At 34.5% G+C, this 23,694-nt stretch overlaps 1 protein-coding gene across 1 annotated transcript in view; it reads left to right on the top strand.

Moving 5' to 3' along the window:
• The window catches only part of RYR2 (ryanodine receptor 2), a 312,795-nt gene that overhangs the window by 146,528 nt on the left and 142,573 nt on the right, over positions 1 to 23,694 (top strand). Inside the window, 10 exon segments of the mRNA XM_026037372.1 lie at positions 769 to 890; positions 1,702 to 1,885; positions 2,640 to 2,775; positions 7,290 to 7,385; positions 14,384 to 14,502; positions 14,931 to 15,064; positions 16,727 to 16,968; positions 18,264 to 18,456; positions 20,088 to 20,304; positions 21,506 to 21,610. Coding sequence (XP_025893157.1) covers positions 769 to 890; positions 1,702 to 1,885; positions 2,640 to 2,775; positions 7,290 to 7,385; positions 14,384 to 14,502; positions 14,931 to 15,064; positions 16,727 to 16,968; positions 18,264 to 18,456; positions 20,088 to 20,304; positions 21,506 to 21,610 — 1,548 coding nt within the window.

Consider the following 23,694-nt stretch of genomic DNA (forward strand, 5'->3'; position numbering starts at 1 on the left):
ATCCAGCATATCCCAARGGAGGGAAAAATATTTTCAAGATTTAGGAGATCTTCCAAAAGTGAATCATGTTTGTATTTATCTTCATTTTAAATATCCAGTTTGGAAGGAAAATGCTAATTCTCAGCATGGAAAAAAAAAAAGTCTTTTTTAAAAATGATGAAATATAAATAATTTTTGGATTCTTTTTTAGAAGTAATGTGATATTTGTATGCAATGCAGTATTTGCTGTCAGTGCCGTATGAACCTGAAATTCAAAGGTAGAGCAATCTTTGGGAGGGTCATGCCATATAATATATATGTAAATTATGTAGACACACACTCACATTTGCACTTATATTGTTTGGACCCAAACATATTTATGTAAAACTAAGCTATTATTATAAAGAACTGTAAAGCTTCTCTTCACTGCACTGTTAAGGTTGACAAGAGAAAAACAAACCCCTTTAGATTTTCAGTTTCTTTTTGTTTTTGTATGTTCTGTAAAACATACAGAACTGCATGTTGATTTCTTTGYATTGTTTTACAGAATCTAGCTATGAGATTATCCTAGCACTGGACCTTCTGTGTCAGTATGAGTGTGTCCTTGCATACACGGAAGTAAAGGATTATCTATTTTTAATTTAAAATATTAATATTAACATAAATTTTTAGAAGTTTTTTAGTGCCTGGCTTCATAATTTCTTAGTCTCCTTTTCTGTATGAGATTTTATATTTATTTTGGAATCACATTTCATTTTGAAGTGACTTCCTTTTATATTTATATTTCAGGCAATAATGCACCATGAAGGTCACATGGATGATGGTTTAACATTGTCCAGATCTCAGCATGAAGAATCCCGCACAGCACGCGTCATCCGTAGTACAGTCTTCCTTTTCAACAGGTTTATAAGGTGTGTTTTTAAATGATTGTCATTTTTTCCCCCGGCTTGTACTCTATTTAAAATGATCRTTAGCATGGCAGTGAAAAATTAACTCATTAGAAAATCAGATCAGTACTTCTGAAATAAACTTTGTCGTCTGCTTCTGTTATCAGCAAAGAAGTACCTTGAGAGGTGTTATTCAGGCTACTTTGTTTGCTCTCTAATATTAMTTTATTGTTCAACCTTCATAATAAATTTATAAACATACTACATCAAAACATCCATTTTCCACTCCAAAAATGGAAACAAATAATAAAAGATATRTTATTTGCCAAAATCTGCTGGGTGTTAAAGGAGGACATGAAGTGATCAGTAGGATATGACCCAGCTTTTGGTTTTCCAAATATAGCTTTAAAAATTAATAAAAGGTAGCTTGAAAAGCATGTTTGYACAAAACAAATATAGGGAGCAAGTTCATAGTCACAAGTAAGTTTTCTTAAATAGGTAATGTTATATGTTACTTATCCCTCTTTCCTTAAGCTTTCCTTATTGTCTTCCTTTTAAAACCACTTGTTTTTGTACTTTTTCTGCAACATGTGAAATGTTTTATAGTGATTTAGACCTCTAAAAATATCTCCAGATTTATGCAACATTTATAATTGTCATTTCTCTGTCATTATCTCTTTTTCCCTCCTCTTCCTCCCTCTTCCCCCTCCCGCCCTCTTCCCCCTTTCCTTCTCTTTCTTCTTTCTCCTTCCCTTTCTTTTTTCTATAATCTACACAAAGTTTCTCTTCAAAACAATGAAGAGATTAAAATAAACATATTTTGTAATTATTCCAGGGGCCTTGATACTCTCAGCAAGAAAGCCAAGTCTTCCATGGTTGATTTGCCCATCGAGTCCGTCAGCCTGAGTCTTCAGGACTTGATAGGCTACTTTCACCCCCCGGATGAACATTTGGAGCATGAGGACAAGCAAAACCGTCTGCGAGCACTGAAGAATCGCCAGAATCTCTTTCAGGAGGAGGTAGCTCTTTCATCTTTACTCAGGATTTTCCACCTTCTTGTCTATAAATTTGCTCTTGCAGTGAGGGATTTCAGCTAGAGTATTTAAGCTAGAGTGCATCTTCAGTACTTTTTCTTTCTTTTTTTTTTTTTTTCTTGCAGATTTGAAGTTAATTGCTATGTATACAGTCTCTTCAGATCAGTTGATTTCTTTAGTGATCTTTTATATTGAAATAAATATATTACAGGCTTTTTCTTTTTTCTTTTTTTTTTTTTTTTGAGAGAGAGTATAGATACTAATATTGACTGCAAAAACTGAATTATGACCCTTGCTTACTCCTTAATGTGCAATAATTTCTTCTTTCGTAGTTCCATCTCTTTAGACATAAAGGTGCTTAATTTTAAGGATTTTGTGTAATAAGTTCTCTGGTACTGATGTTTGCCCAGAATTAGGCGGATATCTAGATGTCTTCTAGAGAGAATAGTTGTTCCTGGAATGCGATTTAGTTTTGCTTGTTTCTCTGTTTAGTTTAGTTTTGAGCATCTTGTGTCATGATTTTTTATTGGGACAGCACTATAAAATGCTCTTAAGACTTTTTTGTTAGTTTGTTTGTTTTTATTTTTTAATTCAGAGATACTGCTTTTCTGCCTTTGATTGTCCAAATCCATAGATATCTTATGTTTTGTCTTACTGCTTTTCATATGTTCCATCTAAAATATATATATATATATATATATATATATTTCTATGACATTCAGAGACTTTCTGTTTTTAGGGTATGATCAACCTTGTCCTTGAATGTATTGATCGTTTGAATGTATACAGCAGTGCAGCTCATTTTGCCGATGTAGCTGGAAAGGAGGCTGGAGAAGCATGGAAATCTATTCTGAATTCTTTGTATGAATTACTAGGTAAGACATTAATCATCAGATGAAAAGAAATATGTAATTATTTTGGTTTTGAAGACTTTCTATTTATGCAGAAAAACAGGATTTAAACTAAGCAAATGTATCTGGTTAGAATGGTCTGCGCTTAAAGAATTTACAAGTTTTGCATTTCTAGGCATTATATAAGGGTAAGAATATGAGTTGTCTTTGACTTCAGAGGGCTGATTGCTTTTCACATCATCATCTTTCCTGCGTATCTTATAAGCTGCCCCTAAATGTGTAAAGCAAATATATGCGAAGATATTATCCTTGTGTTTAGGAGCCAAGACCAGTAAACCTAGTCACTGAAGCATTATCCTAGGATACAGTGTGCAAAGGAAAGGTGCTTTCTTTCAAATGCAGAATAAAATGAAGATTTTGTCCACTTTTAGCCAGGCAATTTCCAATAGTATATTTTGTTAATAGGCATTAGCCTTTGTTTTCTAGTCAAATTTTTGTTCAGCACTTCACCTGATATGTTTTCACAGTAATTTGAATTTAGTATATTATTCTCTATGTTCTATGATTATTCATTTTGTAAGGTTATTATCCACTACTGGGATTATTTATGTACTCATTGCTGCTCATTGATTCCAGGGAAGGCAAGATATGCATTTCTAAAACTTTAGGATACTAAAGAAACAAACAAATAAACAATCTATCTATCTATCTATCTATCTATCTATCTATCTATCTATCTATCTGTCTCTCTATCTATCTGTCTCTCTCTCTATCTGTCTCTCTATCTATCTCTCTATCTATCTATATTTGTATATATCTCGCCTGCTCCAAAGGAAAAAAAATGACCCCTACATTTATTTTGTAATACCTGGCCATCTTGCTCAGTTCTTTAGAAAGCTTTATCTTAAAATAATGTAGCATGCCACAGGACTTACAGATCTTTCCTCTCTAATGTCTAGCAGGTAAAAGCAATGATTCCAAATTTGTCTTTAGAAAATAAAATTTTAAATGGCTATGCCTCTTTCTTTTTTGTTAACTATTTTAAGCTCTAACATGGAAGCCTTGTGTGTCTTTAAAAATACACATTTTTTTCAAAAGCTTGGGTTTGGACACAGTCAGGACTTATCTCAGACTTTCTAAGAGAATAATTGATGTATGTTTCATTCATATTCATAAAATCTCACTTAAGAGAAATTGCAAAGTTGTGCAAATAAAGCAGTGTTGTATATGAATTCCATTAAAACCTATCCAGCTAAATACTGAGTTTGTGGAATGAATCAAGTCAGAAATTGAGAAATTTCCAGATTGATATAGTGTGTTTATTCTTAATTGGTTCTTTTGTGGATATGCATTGTGGAACACAATCACGTACCATTTTTCTCTTCAGGATCCATTACTTACTTAGTGCTCATTTATTATTGGATCTTAGTACTTGGTTTCCTTTCTGTTATTCAGCATGTGTCCTTAAACCTTATTTATTGTAAACCTTTAAATCCTGTTTAGAAAACAAAGCTGTTAATTTACCTTGTATTTCTTTTGTGGCAATTGTGATGAGTGATCTGAATAATGATCACAGAATGGTTGTGGTTGGAAGGGACCAGTACAGATCATCTAGTCCAGCCTCAGTGCTCCAGCAGGGACACCTAGAGCAAGTGGTACAGGGTGGCATCCAGGGGTTTGGAAGATCTCCAGTGGAGATTCCATAACCTCCCTTGGCAGCCTGTTCCAAGGCTCTGTTACTCTCACAGTGAAGAAATTTTTCCTTACATGGAGATGGAACTTCCTGTGTTTCAGCTTGTACCCACTACCACTTGTCCTGTCACTGGCAACCACCAAGAAGAGTTTGGCCCCTTCCTCCCTTCATTATCCCCTCAAGTAATTGTACATATTGATCAGATCTCCTGTCAATCTTTTCCAGGCTRAACAGGCCCAGAGGGCTTAGTCTTTCCTCATATGAGAGATGCTTCAGTCCCTTAATCATCTTTGTCGCTCTAAGACAAAAATGGTTTGTCAAACATGGCTCCCCCTTGGTGAATTATRGTTGTTTACGGCTGTGTTCTGTGGAAATTCTTCTGTAGAGAAAAGAGAGGGAATTATCCCCCTTCCACTGACAGGGACTGTTGCAAAAAGAAATGTAGTTTAAAAGTTTCTAACAGTGTTGGGTCTCAAATTAAGAGTTGTGGGATCTCTCTTTTTTTAAAAGATTTCTTAGCAGTATTTCATATAGGTAAGGCATGTTGAAAATTGCATTCCTTGGAATTCAGAGCTGAGGAAAATGATAAACAAATGACAAAAATGAAATCTATCTGGCCTAACTGCAAGGTGATTGTTTATTTACTTCTCTTTTCCTCTTGTTACTATCCAACAGCAAAGTGTGGCAAATGGAAATACAGCAGGAGTAGTCTCCTCACTATACAAACCCTTTTCAAAGGCAAAGAAGGTCCAGCTTGTGCTTTTGAAGGAAATGAAAATCCCATGGGGAAAAAATAAGGATAATCAGCCTTCATGTCACCAGCCGAGTTCTTCCATCAGGCACACTACCTTTGTCCTTCCAAGGAAACAGGAAACTTAGTAAATATCACCGAGACAACCAGGTGCCCTCTCCTGTAGCAGAGATCATGGTGGCTGTTTTAATTATTAAGAATCAAATTCCTATGGTAGGAATTAAGAACTAAAAAAAAATGTAGAGTAGTTCCAGAGAGTTAATGTCCTGGTTAAATCAGGTGATGACCTTTCATAACAAAAGCAGTATAATATAACATAAACAGGCTGTGGCTGTCAAGTTACTCTTTGTGGGAGTGTTGAAATTTTAAAACCCTTGAGTTTATTTCAGCTCCTGTTATATTAGGCATAGCTCAATCAGACTGAAGGATCTAGTTCTATAAAAAGTCTAAAAATTCCAATTTAGTCAGGTAATACACAGGCCACAGGACACCTTCTGAAAGGCCTTCACCCTGCCTGCCTTCTGCATTATCTTGCCTACATCCCTAATTGCATTATCTTATGACAGCTCATGCTTAAGAAGCTGGGCTCTGATATAGCAGTAATGAATTTGCTCATTGATCTGTTTTGAATGATGCTGGAGTTACACAATAATTGCATGGATGACAAATGGATATTACTTGCTTCTGTCTTGCTTCAGTAAACAGTAGTTTGCTATTAAACCTAAAGAAAAAAAAGTAAAGTCTTCGCACAGTTCGTGGCTTTTGTAGTGTCATTGCTATTGTTTGTGACATATTTCACTGTCACAGCAATAGAGGGACTTACGGGCTTCTTGCTAAGATTGTACACTGGTATGTATATAAGTAGGGTTTATAATTATCCAGCAGAGTACTCATTAGGCGAGTGCCCTTCCCCTCTTACAAATACATGGAGTCACCGTGGACCTTATTTCATCTGTTTCTATCATGAATGCATGTCTAGTGGTGTGACTTTAATATTTGATTGATAATCTCATGTTATTGCCCCCCTTCTCTGCCAGTTTCTTCAAAGCTGGAAAGTTGTTTGTAATAGTGGCCAGAAAAGATGCAACTGCTGAATATTAACTTTTCAGTTTTGTATGTCTTTATTTCATTTAATGCACAACTTTAATCGCTGAAAACTAACCTTTCAGAAGTTTCTGTTCAGCTGCATTTTTGAAACTAATTTTGCCTGTAAGCTGAATCCTATCATGATGTCATTGCAAAGAAAAAGAAAGAAAAAAAAAGAAAAAAAGAACAGTGATGCAGAAGTGAAAGGTTGGTTAGCACACAGGTTTTGGAATAAGGTAATTAGCAAACCATATTGCAGCAAATCGCCATTCTCTTATGGTTCTTGGTTAGCTAAATTAGGAAGAAATCTTGCTGTGAAAAAAACAGTTTTTTTTCTGTGCTCAATGAGCTAAAATTCACTCTCTCTTTAGTCATAAAGTGATAATATTATTTCCTTGTGTTTCCTTTCATACAGATGTGGAAGATATTATTTAAACAAAAAAAAAAAAAAAAAAGGGAAAAAAATGCACGCTGGTTGTCTTCCTAGTTTATATTGAAAGCCTTATGATTTACAAGCAGTCTTTTCCTTCAGGTTAAAAAGGAAGTGTATAGTAAAATATTCAGTAGCTTGTCGAATGTATTTTCCAACTGCTGTCGCCCTAAGAAAGTCTCATTATTTGTTAAGTATTTTATCTGACCTGCAACTACAGCTGATTATCTTTAAATAAAAAATTAGAGGGAGAATTGTCGGATATTATTTGCTGATGTAATGATTCCCTGTCTTTCTTGTTACTGTTTTTCTGTTTTTCTTTTTTTCTATTTTCTTTTTTCTTAAATTATTTTCAGTGAAGAGTTGGATTTTGGTTTCTTTTTTCATGATGTAAGACTTGTGACTGGTTTGCAGTTAGCTCCAATTAACTGAGATGTTTTGCATTGAATAATATATAAGGAACAGAGAATCAGAACAATTCAGCAGGTCTTTTCTGGAAAGACAGAGATTCTTCCTATTCAAATGGACTTGTAATTGTGATTCTCTGTCTCTCTCTTCCCTCTCTGTTTTTCCCATAGCGGCTCTGATTAGAGGCAATCGTAAAAACTGCGCTCAATTTTCTGGATCTCTTGATTGGTTGATCAGCAGATTAGAAAGACTGGAAGCTTCTTCTGGTATGTTTGTTGTATTTTAACTTTATTGTATTCCCAGTTTCTCATTTTTTAAAATTGATAGTATACTCATTCTGTTCAATTCTAATCTTCCTATGGGAGAGTAAACTATATTAATAAAATGAGATTTATATTTGTAACATTTTTATACATCGGTGATAGTTGTTAATTCCTCTTAGCTTCCATATGTCTTTCCCTTGCATTTAGTACTGTGTAATAATAAACAACATTTGGAAAATTTTAAAAACAATTTTTTGACTTTTTACTGTTGGTATATGTTTCACATGAGAATTTTTTTTTAAGTTTGATGTTTTTCAATTCAAGCAAACAAACTATTTGTCAAAACAGTTGTTCTTTATAATATATAATGATATATATTTTATATATTTATATATATTAATATGCCTATGTATATATAAATATATTTTTWTATATATACAAATTTAATTTAATATAAATTTATAGATAAATAAATAAATAAATAAATTTCCTCTCCTATTCCTGAGTTTGGAAGTTCTATTTCAAGTTAACAAAAAGGAACATGCTTGCAACAAAGTGAATTCTGTATCACTTTAGACCCAAATTCTTGATAGCAATTGCTACCAAATTCTTGATAGCAATTCTTGATAGCGTATTTAGTTTCCTCATTGTCACCTAATGTCCTTATTTTCTTTCTGAAGCCTTATGCCCTTACCACTTCTTGCTTAGGAGAGTAATGGTAAACAGAAATGTGCCTATATTTTTGAATGCTTTCAAAATATGATTAGCGTCTGTGTTGCCCAAAGGTCAAATAAATAAACTGCGATCCTGCATTCTGGCTCCTTGGAAACAGTTCTGCCCCATTTTACTGATGTAAATACTCACTGCTTCTTTATTTTTTTTCGTTTATTTTTACGTGATGCTTTACTTACTGAGAATTTTTTTCTCAATGTGAACCAATGTACCAAAATGGATGCCATATAGGCCTCTGAACAATAGCCCATAATCAAACTTAGACAAAGGAGCTAAAAAATGAGATTCAAATAGGAGTGATTAGTTCTGGACAMTAAAGACTCATTTTTGACTCTGTTCCAACCATGCTTTTAATGATGAAGATTGCATAAAATATCAGAAAGCAAATAATCTTAGAWAAAATGTTACCGGCAGCTGTTAAACATGATTAGAGGTGTTTACTGGGCTCAAAAACATGCTTAGGGTAAGGTCTGTGTTCTAAATGTGATACTTAGTAATGTAACACTACATTATGCATACATGTTGTATGCATACAGTTACAGCAATAACTAAGGAAAATATCAAATGGAATAATAATAAATTTTAGTGTCTTAATTTACTGGTTATGTGAATTACAGGATATGAAAATAATGAAGTTACTGAAATAAGAGAAATTTTAACAGCTCCTTACATATATTATTTCTCACATTCCCTAGGCAGATATGTTAAATGACAAGCAAAACTCAAATTCTAAATTAATCTGCTCCTAACTTGCATGGCTTTTACCTAGAAAATCATTACCCCCTTTAATTAAAAAAAAAAAATAAAAAAAAGAGAAAAAATATTAATAACATGCCAATTTTCCTATTTATGTTATGTTATTCCAATGTAAGGAATATGGACTTAAAAAAGGCTGTATTGCTTTGTTGCTTTGAGAATTTTCACTTTCTTTTATCCATCATTAACATAATCTACAAGGATATATTTTCTCATTATTATTATAATAATGACAATAATTGTCATTATTAAAAATCTCAAATTATAAYGATTGCTTGTTTTTAATTTTTTGTGCCTCCTGTCTAAGGTTAGTGTATASTTTGGTTTGTCATTACTAGCATTTTCCCTCCCTCACATTTTCTCTCCTTCACTCACCCAGCTTGGTGCCATTTTGGAGTTGCATATATCAAGAGATGTTTTCTGGGTACCACTGTTATATAAAGTATTTGCTACTGCTTTTTTTGGCAGATGAATTTTAGTTTTACTAAATTGTCACAGGAATAAGACATTTGTTCTCATCAACATTTTACTGATTATCAACATTTTGTGATTCATACATTAGAAATATCCTTCCATGCTCAGATTAACACTTTGGCATGTCTCTGTCACAGATCATCACATGTCATAGGTTATCAAATTTATTATCTTCAATGAGAACAGATCTGTCCTATAGTAAATGGGGCAGCTAGTATGTTTATGTKCCCTCAGCTTTGTGCTGAAACATTCATGTACATTTTCTTACTTTTCATAAATCTGTCCCTGAGATGAACTGTGTGGAGCTTGGGAACATGCTGTGGATGTCAGTGGTAGCAGTGCTCTCCCTCTCGGAGCCAGGGTAACTGTCACTGCAACCACATCCAAAATCTGCAGGGGCGTCATCGTGGTTGCAAGAGCAGTTGCCTGTCAATGCTTCTCCCTTGAGATTTCTTTTCCTGTGTAATCTCTTGGGGCAAATGAATAGCTGCTTGTTGAGTTTGGAAGTCTGTTCTTCTTCCCTTGGGATGGGTGGTATAGCTACTTTGTGGCATTGGCCAGTGTGAGCCCCTGCAGTCAGCCATGGGCTTTCTTGTATTATATATTCACAGAAGTGGAGGACTTCCAATGAAAACTAATTAAAAATACTAAAAATCTGACTAGATATTAAAATCAGTTTTGTAGCTTTGGCCTTCCAACACAAGTTTATATTAAAAAATATCAAACCCCCCAAACTCTCTCTAAAAAAACCCCAAACTCTAGGCAAGCTGCAAAAAAGTCTTTTTAGGGGCTTCCATGCTGTAAGCAAGACCTTCAGGGAGAGGCATCCTTAAATTAGAACTCCTTTTGGCCTAGAGATTTGTCTTCTGCCTTCAGGATTCAGAAATGATAATTTCCTTTATACTTCTCTTATTTATCCTGGATATTCTGCACAAATCCTGATTAAAAAAAAAATAAAAAAAAATTAACCTATAAGGAGTAGCTTTTGGTGGATATTGTCAGGGAATGGTTAATAGAGAAAATAAGGTTTGACAATACATCCACAAATTTGTCCATAGCTCATAATGTTACTTAATCAAAACATGAATTTGGGTTTCTATATTTAACATTTACTCTACTCCTAATCAGTGTGCAATAATTCCAAGCTATATTTTCAGCTCAGAGAAGAAACATTTACCTTAGATAACTGTTCTTACCCTTCAGTCTTGTAGCTCTGTAATCCATTTTACAGAATTTTGTTTCCTGYTTTTGCTGCAGAGCTGTGCCTCTAGCATGGGAGCTGTGCCATTATTTCCAACCCCTGGTGTGCACTGGTTTGTTTCAGCCCACATACATTATGCTGTGAACCCTCCAACCACTCGGGATGGAAGGCTGTCGTCTGTCTTTGGTTTGAGAGCACTCATCTAAGGAGAGAGTTCTCACAGTTATGCAGTTGCAAGGAATTTGACTATGACTTTCATTTTAATGTATTTTCACAGTAGTTGATGAAGTTATTTTCTAAGAAACTTAGTTTTACTTCTGGAGCTGTCAGAGATAGTATTTCCCAATATAATTCATATCTTTGGGCTAAACTTTTTGAGGTTTGGGAAGAAATTCCTTGCAATAACTTAAAAATGTTATGACATGTAGTTCCTATTAATTTTCTTAAATTTCTCTGAAAGGTTTGAAAATTCAAACCTATATGTTAATGTTTATGGTATTATGGTGAAGTATGAGATGAATATGATAAACTGCAGAGTAATCTGTTGATGCAGGCTTACTGTATCAGTGAGTGCTGCAAAAATTTTGAGGTACTAATATTTGCAATGCGCATTGTCCCAAATTTAGTCCTAGAGAAGTAGGTCATTTCAGCTCTTCCACCATATGTTCTGGTAACATAATTTCCAGATTGATTTTCTAAGGTGCTGTACTTGTTAGGAAGAAAAAGTGAATTCTGTGAATAAAAGCAAAATTAGATTCACCTTCGATATTGGAATTGTGTTGGCTGCATCCTACAGGTATTTTCTTGGGTGTGTTACAGTAAAGATTTGATGCCATAAGCAACTGCCATTAAAAATTGTCATCTTTACTTTTTTCATGTCCTTGAATTAAAGATGTTTTGAAAACACAATAAAGGCATTAAATATATAGACAACAACTGTAGGAGTTAAGTACAAACTAGTGGATGGATGCAGGAAATGGAAGATAGGACAGAAAACTACAGCTCCTGTTTATTCTCTCCTGATCACAGCAGAAATGTAAGAAAATGAAGTTTTGTTCAAATAAAAACATGTCTGTGAGTTCACCATGTAAGAACTGAGATATCACAGCAGTTSAGTGAAATATGCAATGTCAATGTTTCAGCTGTCCCGAGCATGCATAGAGACAAACTATTCTTTATCTTGAAAAAAATATTCTAGATGGGAATAGCAAGTCCTACTAAAATTTTAAAGSTGTTAAACCATATGGAACAAAAATAGAATTGGACAATTTGGTAATCTAACCAGATTAATCCCAGATTAATATTTTAGAAAACAGGTGGCTTTCATTTTTGAGTGCTATGCTATTTTTAAATTGGTGAATTTTTATTTCACAGTCTGAAATTACAGAAGTCATTTTGCTGATCTATACTCTTCGTTTCATCTGTTAACCATTAAGAAAAGATTTTTACCCATCTTTATCATAAAGTCGGTATGTCGTACTGTGCAAAGCTTGTTCATGATGTCCGTATTTGTATTCAAACACTTTCTGCTTTATTGCTTTGAGCAATTCCAATGAAATTGGAATGGGTCTAGCTGTTTTTAATATAGATAAATCTCAAAGTGGATCAGTGCAAAACCAGATTGTATGTTCATATGCCCTTAGAAGAAAATGCTTTTGATACAGATGCTACAGTAGCTGAAGTAGCTGCTATTAAAAGCTGGGTCTAATGGACAGAGTTCATTTATTCTTTGATGTTTGCATCTATGTCTATTACTTTTTTTTTCCCCATTACTGAAAAAGTTATAACTAGAGTAAAAGCCCTACATACTCTTTTGGAATAAAATTAAGATTATGAATGTGCCTTTGCAAACCTTAAAATTAAAGGCTATGGTTATCAGACTAACATTACTTAGTAGCTTCATGGTTTATCTTGTTAAAAGTGTCTATGACTATGGAATCACTTTGAAAGCTGATTTTCAACCCTCTGTCTGTCATGACTTCGTCTGTTCTGAGCATCACAGCACATTATGGGAGAGATCTCTACCCCYCTACAGCACTCCCTGCCTTCTCTGTTTTCATATGTGTGTCTCCACCTTCACATATATTAAAATGCACACTTTGTTTGGAATCTGTACACTAGATAAACCAAACTGTTGCTGTATCCGTTGTTTGTCTTCTGCCTTTGTTACTCTTAAATCTTAGAGCAAACTGCATGCTTTACTTGACTTCATATTTTCCTTCAGATCTCTGGATAAAAGTATTATATAGCATTGAGATAAAAAGTGGTGAGGCTGTAGATTGAGAATAGGACATGGAATCTGATAGAAGCAAGTCGGAATTGAAGACTGAAGTCTTCRTTCCAGTTCAAAATTTCCTGGGGAATAAAAAAATAAAACTACCCTTTAACAGAAAACACTTCTTGACAGTGAGGGTGACAGAGTCCTGGAACAGGCTACCCGGAGAGGTTGTAGAGTCTTCTTCTCTGGAGATCTTTAAAACCCGCTTGGAYGYAGCCCTGTGCCACRTGCTCTAGGTGACCCTGCRTGTGCAGGRGGGTTGGACTAGATGATCTCTGAGGTCCCTTCCAACCTTAAACATTCTATGATTCTATGAACAGCATGTAATTTTAAAAGGAACATTGCAATTCTCACAGAGAAACTTGGTCTTAGGGAGGATGAGAACTTGCAAAGCACAAGGTTAAGGCAAAAATATTAAATTCTTTACTGTATGGTGATGAAGACTCTTTTCCCATTCTTCATACTTTTCTATCCATATATGTGAATTCAGTATGGACTCATTGTATTTCCTTACAAGACGACAAAGTATGGAATTCCACCCACTCCTGTCCACCTTGGCTGTACCTAGGCTTACTTGGTTGTAGTGGCTTTTCCTCAATTCATGTCACTGGGGTCAAGGGAGAAGCAGAGCGCTCTGACCTAGACTGGAGWGTTTGACTGAAACATCTTTCCCTACCTGGGGGAGACTGCAGTACCGCATGTCTCTGTTAAAGCAAAAGGGAGCATGGCACAGAGCAGAAGACTCATGCTGCGGATCTTGATTTACAAGAGTTAAGTTGAATGTTTGGAGCTATGATTGCAGCACTGAGGACAGAATGATGTGAGAAGCTCAATGTGAGTAGGAGTTGCCTATCTCCAGGTCTAAGGCTGCTTCTCAGCTTTCCTTCAGTGCTGTGACTTCTCTCACTGTGGCAACAACAGKAGCAACAAATAGTAATGAACAGCATTTTTGGTGCTTGTCTTTTGCCAAATTTGTAAGCTCTTAAAGAAAGTACTGACTCCATCCAGTACACATGGGAACCTGTATTAATGCCCCCATTGCAGGGAATAATTCTAAGTTAATGATTCTTAATGACAGTGACTGCTGCTTTATTGGGATTGTAATTGCGTTTAATTGTGATGCCACAGGTGATTTAGTGGTTCGTTCTTCCTTGCACATCTTGATTTCTTACTGGTTTCTATTTCTTTGCTCTTTTAACGACATCACTGTTGATTCTCAGCATAGCTGTTGTATACACAAAGAAAATGATCCATGGTGTGCAGTAGACTGTGAATTTATATATGTCTTCTAGTTCAGAGGTATATGAATCCATTAGCAGATCATATAGCATCTTGTGGGGAGAYAGAAAATTGTAAATACAAAAAGGGTATTTAGTGTATGTAATACATACGTAATGTGTAGTCTYGGCCTTTTGGAGCCCTTAAGACCTCATTTGACACTTTTTGACACCATGTGTATGTTGAAAGGTGATCTATTTTAAAGTACCACATGCAATAATATTTTAGTTACATACTTACATGAATAATAACCTTTTTATAACTTTTTTTTTTTTAATCTAGGAATTCTAGAGGTTTTACACTGTGTATTGGTGGAAAGCCCTGAAGCTCTAAACATTATTAAGGAAGGGCACATTAAGTCGATTATCTGTCTTTTGGACAAACATGGAAGAAACCATAAGGTATGTAAAGAAAAGGCAAAATATGTTTAAGTGAACATTAATGAACAATGAAAGCAGGTTGTTCTCTGTAAAGCTTGGATTCCAAATACTTTTATAGTGTATTGACAATTAGGAATTGAATTTTTTAAAAAGAATTTGGGCAGGTTAAAGAAACAAAGGAGATGTTACTTTCTTATTGGTGACAACACTGATATTCATTAAAATTGAAGGGAAACAGGGAGAGTATGTTTTAATTGTGTTAGAATTTCAAAATTGTTGTGAAATAAAATGATAAAAARTGAATTTCATAGCCATAAAAAATCCTTATGTATATTCCAGGAAAAAGGAATGTAGCATTATTGTCTCAAGTAGTTCATATTGATTATTAATTCTTAGCAAGAACAGATATTTAGGATGTTATATTTCTGCTCATTGTTTTTCTTCTTCAGGTTTTGGATGTCCTGTGCTCGCTCTGTGTGTGTCATGGAGTAGCTGTGCGGGCTAATCAGCATCTAATCTGTGACAATCTTTTGCCAGGAAGAGATCTTCTTTTACAGACACGTCTTGTCAATCATGTGAGCAGGTAAAAAACAAAAAGCCTTTTCAATTTCCAAAACTTTCTTTAAGATATTTTATTCTTATTAGCATTTTAAGTGCTATGTGTAACATTCTTACTCATTAGGATAAAAGAAAGGATGAATCATAGCCAGCTGCTGTAAACTAAATCAGGTCTAAACTTCTTTAAGTTAGAAATTCTAGAATTTCTTCTAAAGATTCCTGCACTCTGCTCTYGAGCTCTAGCTGTTCTGTCAAAGTATCACCAACTAGTTGTTCATGATTGCCATCTTCCTCCGATGTTGATGATCTTGTGAACACTTTACTGACAGTTTGAATTAATGCTGAGTCAGAAGAATCTTCCTCTGCCTCCAACTTATGAAAGCCTCAGCCATCAAGAGAGAAGGAAAGTTAAAACATGGRAAAACATGGAAATAGTAATGTTAATTCAGAGTTCAGAGGATTTTATTAGGTGAAAAGCTTAAAAATTCTGCAAATGTATTACATAAGGAGGCCTTTTCGGGTTAAAATAAATCTAAAGGTAAAATGAATTTGACAATTTTATGTATAATACCTTCAAAAATGTATTTCATACCCACCTGTAAAATTCCCTAACCCATGTATATTTTTGTTTTGTGTATTTTTTAAGGAAATTAAATGTTCAATTTGTAGAAAAGTAAACAGAATCTATACTCAAACTTTTGACATAAAAGCATATGCTTCTAGAAAGAAAATATAGTCTTATGTGATAAATCACATTATTCTATAAACAATTGAATCAGTGAAGACCAGTTTTATTGTAACTTGTGTTCTATAGTTCCTACCAATCTGTCTTTCCCTCCAGCATTCCCTTAGCAGGAATGCATAGTAATGTGCCAGGGTTAGCTTGGACCTATGTTTGTATTGATTAGGCATCTTGTACATAGAGAAAAAAGTACTTAATGCAAAGAAGTTGTAACACAGCCCACTAGATGAAATTGAAAACTAGATAAATGAAGCCTAGAAGCCTGACTGATTTTTCACAGTATGGTTAACCAGTCACTGAGAAATATACCACTGCTGTTAGATATTGTTCTTCTTTAAGGCTTTAAGTCAAGATTGGATAATTTTCTTTATACATAGCTGAAACAGAAAGAAATCTGGAGAAAGATTTTGTTGGTGAGATTCTAGATGCAGTATTACCCCAAAAGATCAGATTAAAAGAGCAGTCTTTTTTTTTTTTTTTTTTTTTTTTTTTTTTTTTTTTTTTAAGGCTTTAAGTCAAGATTGGATAATTTTCTTTATACATAGCTGAAACAGAAAGAAATCTGGAGAAAGATTTTGTTGGTGAGATTCTAGATGCAGTATTACCCCAAAAGATCAGATTAAAAGAGCAGTCTTTTTTTTTTTTTTTTTTCTCCTGCCTGACCTTTAAATGTATGACTCGGTGGATTGCTATTTAGGTGTATGATAATTAAGTGCAGTAATATTTTTGTCTTTGAAGTATGCTTCTGAAGAGATTTGAAGTCATCAGTAGAAACATTTAACTGACATTAAAGATTGATTCAACCTTTGCAAATAACTTAATTTTACAGAACTTAGAATAGGGAAGGGAGAGGAACAAAAGAATTTTGAAATAGGCCTACACTTTTGTGTCTTTGTTTATGTTACTCTCTGTTTTTAATATCCACTTATATTTTTTTTGTTCAAGTATGAGGCCCAACATCTTCTTGGGGATTAGTGAAGGCTCTGCCCAGTACAGGAAATGGTACTATGAGCTTATGGTGGACCATCTGGAGCCCTTTGTGACCGCAGAGTCAACTCATCTTCGAGTGGGCTGGGCATCAACAGAGGGCTACTCACCATATCCTGGCGGAGGGGCAGAATGGGGAGGAAATGGTGTTGGTGATGATTTGTATTCTTATGGCTTTGATGGTCTGCATCTGTGGTCAGGTATGTCACCTCTGTTTGTTTGTTTGTTTTGTTGGATGTACATTTGGAATTCCAGTATTGTCTGTGATTTCAACAGCAGCAAATGAATCAGATGTTTCAGCTGACACTAGAAATAATATTCAGAAACAGTAWCCCATGTCAGGATATATTTTAAGATGACAATGCATGTTTAAAATATTTTATAATAAGTATTACAGATTGAATAATAATTTTTGTTTCAGCCAGGGGCTTTATTTTTTTTAAAAGTAGGTCTAAAGCTTTGCTTTAAAACTTCAAAGATCCAGAAAATGAAGCCTGACAAGCAATAATTTGAATTTCTAATTCATGTGTGATACTGTAAGAACACTCTGAGAGACTTAATTCATAGGACCTTTTTACAGGTTTTAATTTTTCTTTTTTAGTTTAAAGTTTAAAAATGCTTTAGAGATGATAAAAACTTTTAATTATGCTTTTTTTTTTTTGCCATACACTTTAAAACAAGTTTTTTTTGTAATTCTGTCACAATTTTATTTATATTCATTAAGATTGACTACTTGTTTCATAACTGTCTTGAAGATGGTGTATTTGGTCAGGTGTTCATCTTTAGGATATCTTGGATTACTTTAATAGTAATTTTTGTATGCAAATACAGGTGATAAGGGAAAATAAGGGAAAATTTGAGCTAAATCAAAATAATAAGAAAGATTTTTTTTGTTGTTTTTTATAATCTTTTTTTAATTAGTTAACAAGATTACTAAACATTATTTGAAGGAGCTAGGCCTCTACATACAGTGTCTTTATTTCAGGAAGACTTGAAAAATCCAAGCTTCTTTTGCAGTAGGACTTGTTAAAAATATTTTCTGTTTTTATTTTAAGATATTGGTCAATGATCCACCGCAGAATTGATAGGAAACTGTATTAGGCTCATCAGATTGACAGTTTATGCTACAATAAAAACTCTTCTGAAGTTTCTTAGTAGTTATGAGAAACGTTTCGGATTGACATATCATTGACAGTCTTTGAAGTTTTGAGACACTGAGATTTCAAAACACTTTGAAAAAAAGGCATTTTACGTTTTCAAAAACTTCCTCAGTCAAGATACCAGAAAACTGTACTTTTAAATACATCATCTAGACTAGCATCTTAGGATGCCGTTTTGCCTGTCATTTACAGTGAGATCTACTTTGGAGTACTGATCTTAGATATTAGTGAACTGATGGATATGTGCTCTGTTGCTTTCTTTTGTTTTGTTTTTTCTCTTGTACCTTGTACAATTCTCAGACCTTTTCCTAAATATAGCTCCTTTCCTTCCATAGGTTGTGTAGCACGGACAGTAAACTCCCCCAATCAACATCTGTTAAGAACTGATGATGTTATTAGCTGCTGTCTGGACCTGAGTGCCCCCAGCATCTCTTTCCGGATAAATGGTCAACCAGTTCAAGGAATGTTTGAGAACTTCAACATAGATGGCCTCTTCTTCCCAGTTGTCAGCTTCTCAGCAGGAATAAAGTTAGCATCCACTGTGTTCCCCTGCCCCCGCCCCCCCCCCCTTTTTTTTTTCCAGTAGATATAAATATGGTGAATGTTTCCCTGGCTATATTCACCTTCATTTCCCTTCTGACACATGCTTCTTTGGCACCATTCCTGTGCTAGAATAATAAGKAAGAGTTACAAAGGAGTCCTGAAGAGATGGTGCATCTGCTGTTTTTCAGCACACCAGAGTATTCAGGTGATTTGTAAATAAGGCTTAGAAGCAGCTTCTTTATCATTTCTTAGCTGACAGTACACATTGCCACTTACTTACAAGGGCAGCCTTCAATCAATGTGGTAAGAAAAGCATCAGTCTTCAATATTATCAATRTATTTGGCATAATCCACCTATTATGAGGTAGTAACCACTATTTGAAGATACATTATATACCCATTTCTTAACAAATGGTGGCAGGCTTTCTTTTCACTAGGATGGGCTAATATGAGTCTATCAATCTGTATTCTGATTGCTGTAGTGATTTTCCATAAAATTTCAAGTCATATTTGAGGTGCCAAATTTCTCCTTCTGCATATTAAATAGTTTGGGACTGTAATATTAAAAAGAGACTGTGATGCTTGAGCAGAGGGACTGAATTTAGCAGAGCTGTGGCCAAGGTAAAGCCTGGAAATTGACTTTTTGGGAGACAGAATAATGCTGTTAGGGATCATTTTAAGACTATGTTAAGTGCTGTAAAAGTCAAGGATGTCACCTTTTGTTCCAGATGCATTAGATTTTGTCATAGATAATGCAGTGACAATAGGTATGTTGGCAAAGCTGCATGCTACGATGCAAACCATAAACATGAGAGAAGTATGTGATRGATGTTATTCACATGCTGAATGTTATTCTGGAGACAAAAAAGAGACAAAATCATTCTGCTGTTAACACCAGGATGCTTTATTTGAATTTATTTTTTGGTTCTTTCTTGGATGATTATGGTCTGAGAAGGATTTTTTTGGGGGATCTTATGTCATTGCTACTTCATGATCATCTCATTCACTGGATTTTTCAGTAGCAAACAYGGAAAATTCACCATTTTGTAATGAATGAAATAACGCTTTCCCCTAGGTTTCTGATAATGTAAGAGTATGGGAATTTTTAGTATTGTGTCCTTAGGATTTAGCCTTCTGTGGCAGAAAAGAAAATCATGTTATGCTGTTTTTGGGCTCTTCTCTCAAATCTTCAATGGAGAGAGTTCAGAGGTTGGTTGCTTTTGGTTATAGCCTCTCCTTKCAGAGACTAGGAAGGCTACAAATTACTGCATAGGCAAGTGAAGTTAAGTCATTTTCATCTTTCCTCTTTCTTCTCCTTTAGTATCTCCAATTTAGAATATTTTTATTGTTGTGGAGGTAAACAAAAGGAAAGAAGAGGATAATTTTCATCAAGTTGTAGGCCCTACTACTTTCTAAACTCCATCACTAGTAGAGAATGTTAAAGAATCCAAATAAGATGTAACTTTTTTTAAGTGTTCAATAAGTTTTTTCTCTTCTCTCCTCTTCTCTTCTCTGCTCTGCTCTACTCCTAGTTGTTCATTAGTTCTTAGGTCCACAGACCAATTGCCTTTGACATCAGAGGTGTCAGTTACTTAAGTTAACTCTAATATTTACAGGGTTCGTTTCTTGCTTGGAGGTCGCCATGGAGAGTTCAAATTCCTTCCTCCACCTGGGTATGCCCCTTGCTTTGAAGCTGTCCTCCCAAAGGAGAAACTCAAAGTGGAGCACAGCCGCGAGTACAAGCAGGATCGCAGCTATACGAGAGACTTGCTGGGCCCCACTATCTCTCTSTCACAAGCAGCTTTCACCCCAGTTCCTGTAGATACCAGCCAGGTAGGGAACTTGAACACTGTCTCCTCCCTTTTACCAGGATATATTATTGGCTTWTTTTAATTCAAACTTAACTGAGTTTGCATCTTTTCTCCAAGTTGGGTTTTTTTTCTTGGGGTTTGGTTGCTACATTTCTTTACCAGAAGTTGAAAATTTGAATACAAAGGTATAGTAAAGTCTCATAGTACTTACCCCAAATTTCATGTTTCTGCTCACAAGCACTGTAATGAAGAATATGTTTAAYCCTTAATTTAGAATGCACAGCAGAAGAGTATTTGAATTTTGTTATGTTTCGCTCCTTGTTATATTTGCTACTAGRCAATTTTATTGCTCTTTAAAATTAGACATTTCATCATTGTAAAAGGTTTAGAACAGATTCAGTCCTATTTTCTTTACTGGCCTTGCAGGTTGCAGGAGGTATTTTGACTGACTACAGATAGCAAATAATATGTATATTTCCTTTTATTTAACTTAATTAAGAAGACTAGTAATTCTTTAGCAGCTTATCTGATAGCAAAGAGTGTTTTCTCTGATCACAGATCACAATAGTTCATTTTACACTGAGTTCTGGATGATGCAGACTTTTGGGCACTGTATGTTCAGGTTTTGCCAGATTTAGGGACTTCATTTCTGAAAATCATAAAGAAAATGGACCTAGATAGTTTGCAATATGTACTAAATATGGCATTCTGCATATATCATGCAATTATTGTCCTGTGATACTAGATAGTAACATTACCGTGWTTTACAGAACATTATTTTTTAAGATTTCTAGGTTTTGAAGTAGTTACCTAGCTTAAAATTTTGGAGATGCCTTGCTGTCTTGATCTCACTTGTCAGCTGTCATCATTATCTTTTTTTTTTTTCTTTAATTGGAGCTCAATTTTCAAGTGTTAGTGTTTGACTRAAGTGATTTAGAAAGTTACACTGGTTATTGAAAATTTATTTTTTGTTAGCTAAGAAATGCCATCCATTTGGATGGTTTCTGGTCATCCGCCAAGAATATATTCCATTCCATTTGGCTCTATTGGATTTAGAACTATTTTCACTTGCTGATCTAACTCTGTAACTCATAAGAGCATAGAGTAAAATATGCTTGTTGATCTAAGAATTCTCACTCACTTTGAGTAGCTGGTTCCAAAGTTTGCCAGTTATGGCTAGCACTGTGAGGCAACTTATAACAGCCTCTTGCTTTTCTCTTCAGATTGTGTTGCCTCCCCATCTGGAAAGGATTAGAGAAAAATTAGCAGAGAACATCCATGAACTATGGGTTATGAACAAAATTGAACTTGGCTGGCAGTATGGACCGGTATGTACCTTCCAACTTCATTTTCTGTTAATTGTATRATATTATTTGATAAATTGGTTTCGTTGTTATAATGGCACTAATTTTTTTCCTCTCCTGCCAAAATTAGCAGGGTTTTGGACTCTTTCCTCCGGAAGTGACCAATAGTGCTTATGTATTTCTGAATCAAAATTCTGAAATTAAAGCTGTTTGCTGCTTAAATATTCAGCCACTCTACCTGACAGTGCAGAAAGCACCTCAAGGATTTCTCATCCTCTTATTTGTTCTTTGGGGTAAACATTTCAGTCAGAGAGAAGGATGACATTGTTCAACATACAGTTTAACATGGTTTTCTTATATGCGAGACAGCTTTTCAGGCTTTTTCTAACCCATGCCAAGAGCTGTGCTAGATTACCTTTGGACTTCTCAGTAAAATAGTTGCCTGGTGGAGTGACAATAAAACAGATGCTTCTGCTTACTTTTATTGATGGACATAAATTGTTTAAGAGTCCCACGTGGATGGAAAGTAACTGTTACTATTTTTTCTAAGGGTAGAATGCCATTAATTTTTTCTTTCTCCATTTTTTCCTCTTCAAAAAAAAATGGGTATGATTTACATGTTCCCTGTGCTGTTTTATTATCTCTTTGCTATTTCTCATAGAGCAAAGCAGAAGAAACTGTGTGACTTCTGGCTTATGAAAAGGAGGATGTGATGTACTGTGTTAATCAGATGTTTTTAGCCATTTATAAAAGAAGTCTAGAGGCTAGCTATTTGAATTCCAAATGGTATTGACTAGTCTTCTGAAGAGTGTGCAGGGCACATAGTAGATACTTGATGAAAATTTGAAAAAAACATATATAAAGAAACATATATATGTATTTATGTTAAGAAACAATTTTGGTTTTCTGAGGAATTTAGACTACTTATTTAATGTAACAACTGGTGTGTAGATATTATATTTGGAATAGCATACTATAGTACTTGGAAATAGCTGATTAACAGAATAGTCTTGCTGGCCTTTTTGTTGCCTTCCTCACCAATTCAGATAAAAAAAAAATGCTAACTGTGAGATAATCATTACCAGTTATGAAGTAGCCTGCAAGTACTTTTAGTGTACAATTACATACCATAAAGAATCTAGTTGCATCCTTGAACATTATTTTGTTTTAAACARACAGGTTATAGATTTAAACATTTATTATATTCAGAATGTACCCAGATACTAAATATTTTAAGTTATCCATCTTCCTTTCCCTGGCTGTAATATATTACATGTAGCTAGCCCTTTTGAAGGAGTAGTGTTTTTTCAGCTTTAAAAGTTTGTGTCATGAAAAATCCAGCAAATAAGCTAGAAGGCAGATATTTCTTATGCTCAAATGACTCCTTAGATTATTCCAGAAATTTGCCATTCATTGTATTTTATATTCCCYTCTAGATATATGTTTCATCAGATTGGTGCTTAGTGTCTTCCAGTATTGCATGCWCTTCTACTACTGAATTTGTACTTGCAAAAAAACAAAGTAGCCAAGTAAGATAACAAAGCTAGAGCATATTTTGAGTAMTTTTGTAGCTGCTTTATTAGGGACCCAAATATGAGAAGTACATAGTTGCCCAACTTGGTATGCATGACATGCACCTGCATATATTAATTTATCCTGGCCTTTGCTATACATTTAAAACCAGCGACAAAAGTTAAGAATTCATATGCGTCACAAGTTCTGCCATGTATATAATATTTGTAAGGCCATAGATCTTATACTGTGCTCAAAAAAGGGTGTAAGATAACCTAGAAATGTTGAGTATGTGATAGGAATATTACATATTGTAGTTGAAGACTTRAATAGAATTACCAGTGGAAATATAATTAATGTTGGAAATATGAAGAAAAAATATAAAGTCTAAGATTTAAACTAGTTCTAATGAGAACTAGAGGGTCCTTCTTATCGGAGACTATACTGATTTCCTATTAGTACATATTACTATAAGTCTGGAAAATAAATCTGAAAATAAAACTTTTCTGTGTCCGTTTATAAACATTTCTCTTAGCTGCTAACGATCTTGATGGAGTCAGTTGACTGTTAAATTGTTAGCTTTGACTGCCCAAGGA

Source organism: Nothoprocta perdicaria, unplaced genomic scaffold (genome assembly GCF_003342845.1).
Source record: "Nothoprocta perdicaria isolate Ctin4 unplaced genomic scaffold, notPer1 scaffold_197, whole genome shotgun sequence".
NCBI lineage: Eukaryota > Metazoa > Chordata > Aves > Tinamiformes > Tinamidae > Nothoprocta > Nothoprocta perdicaria.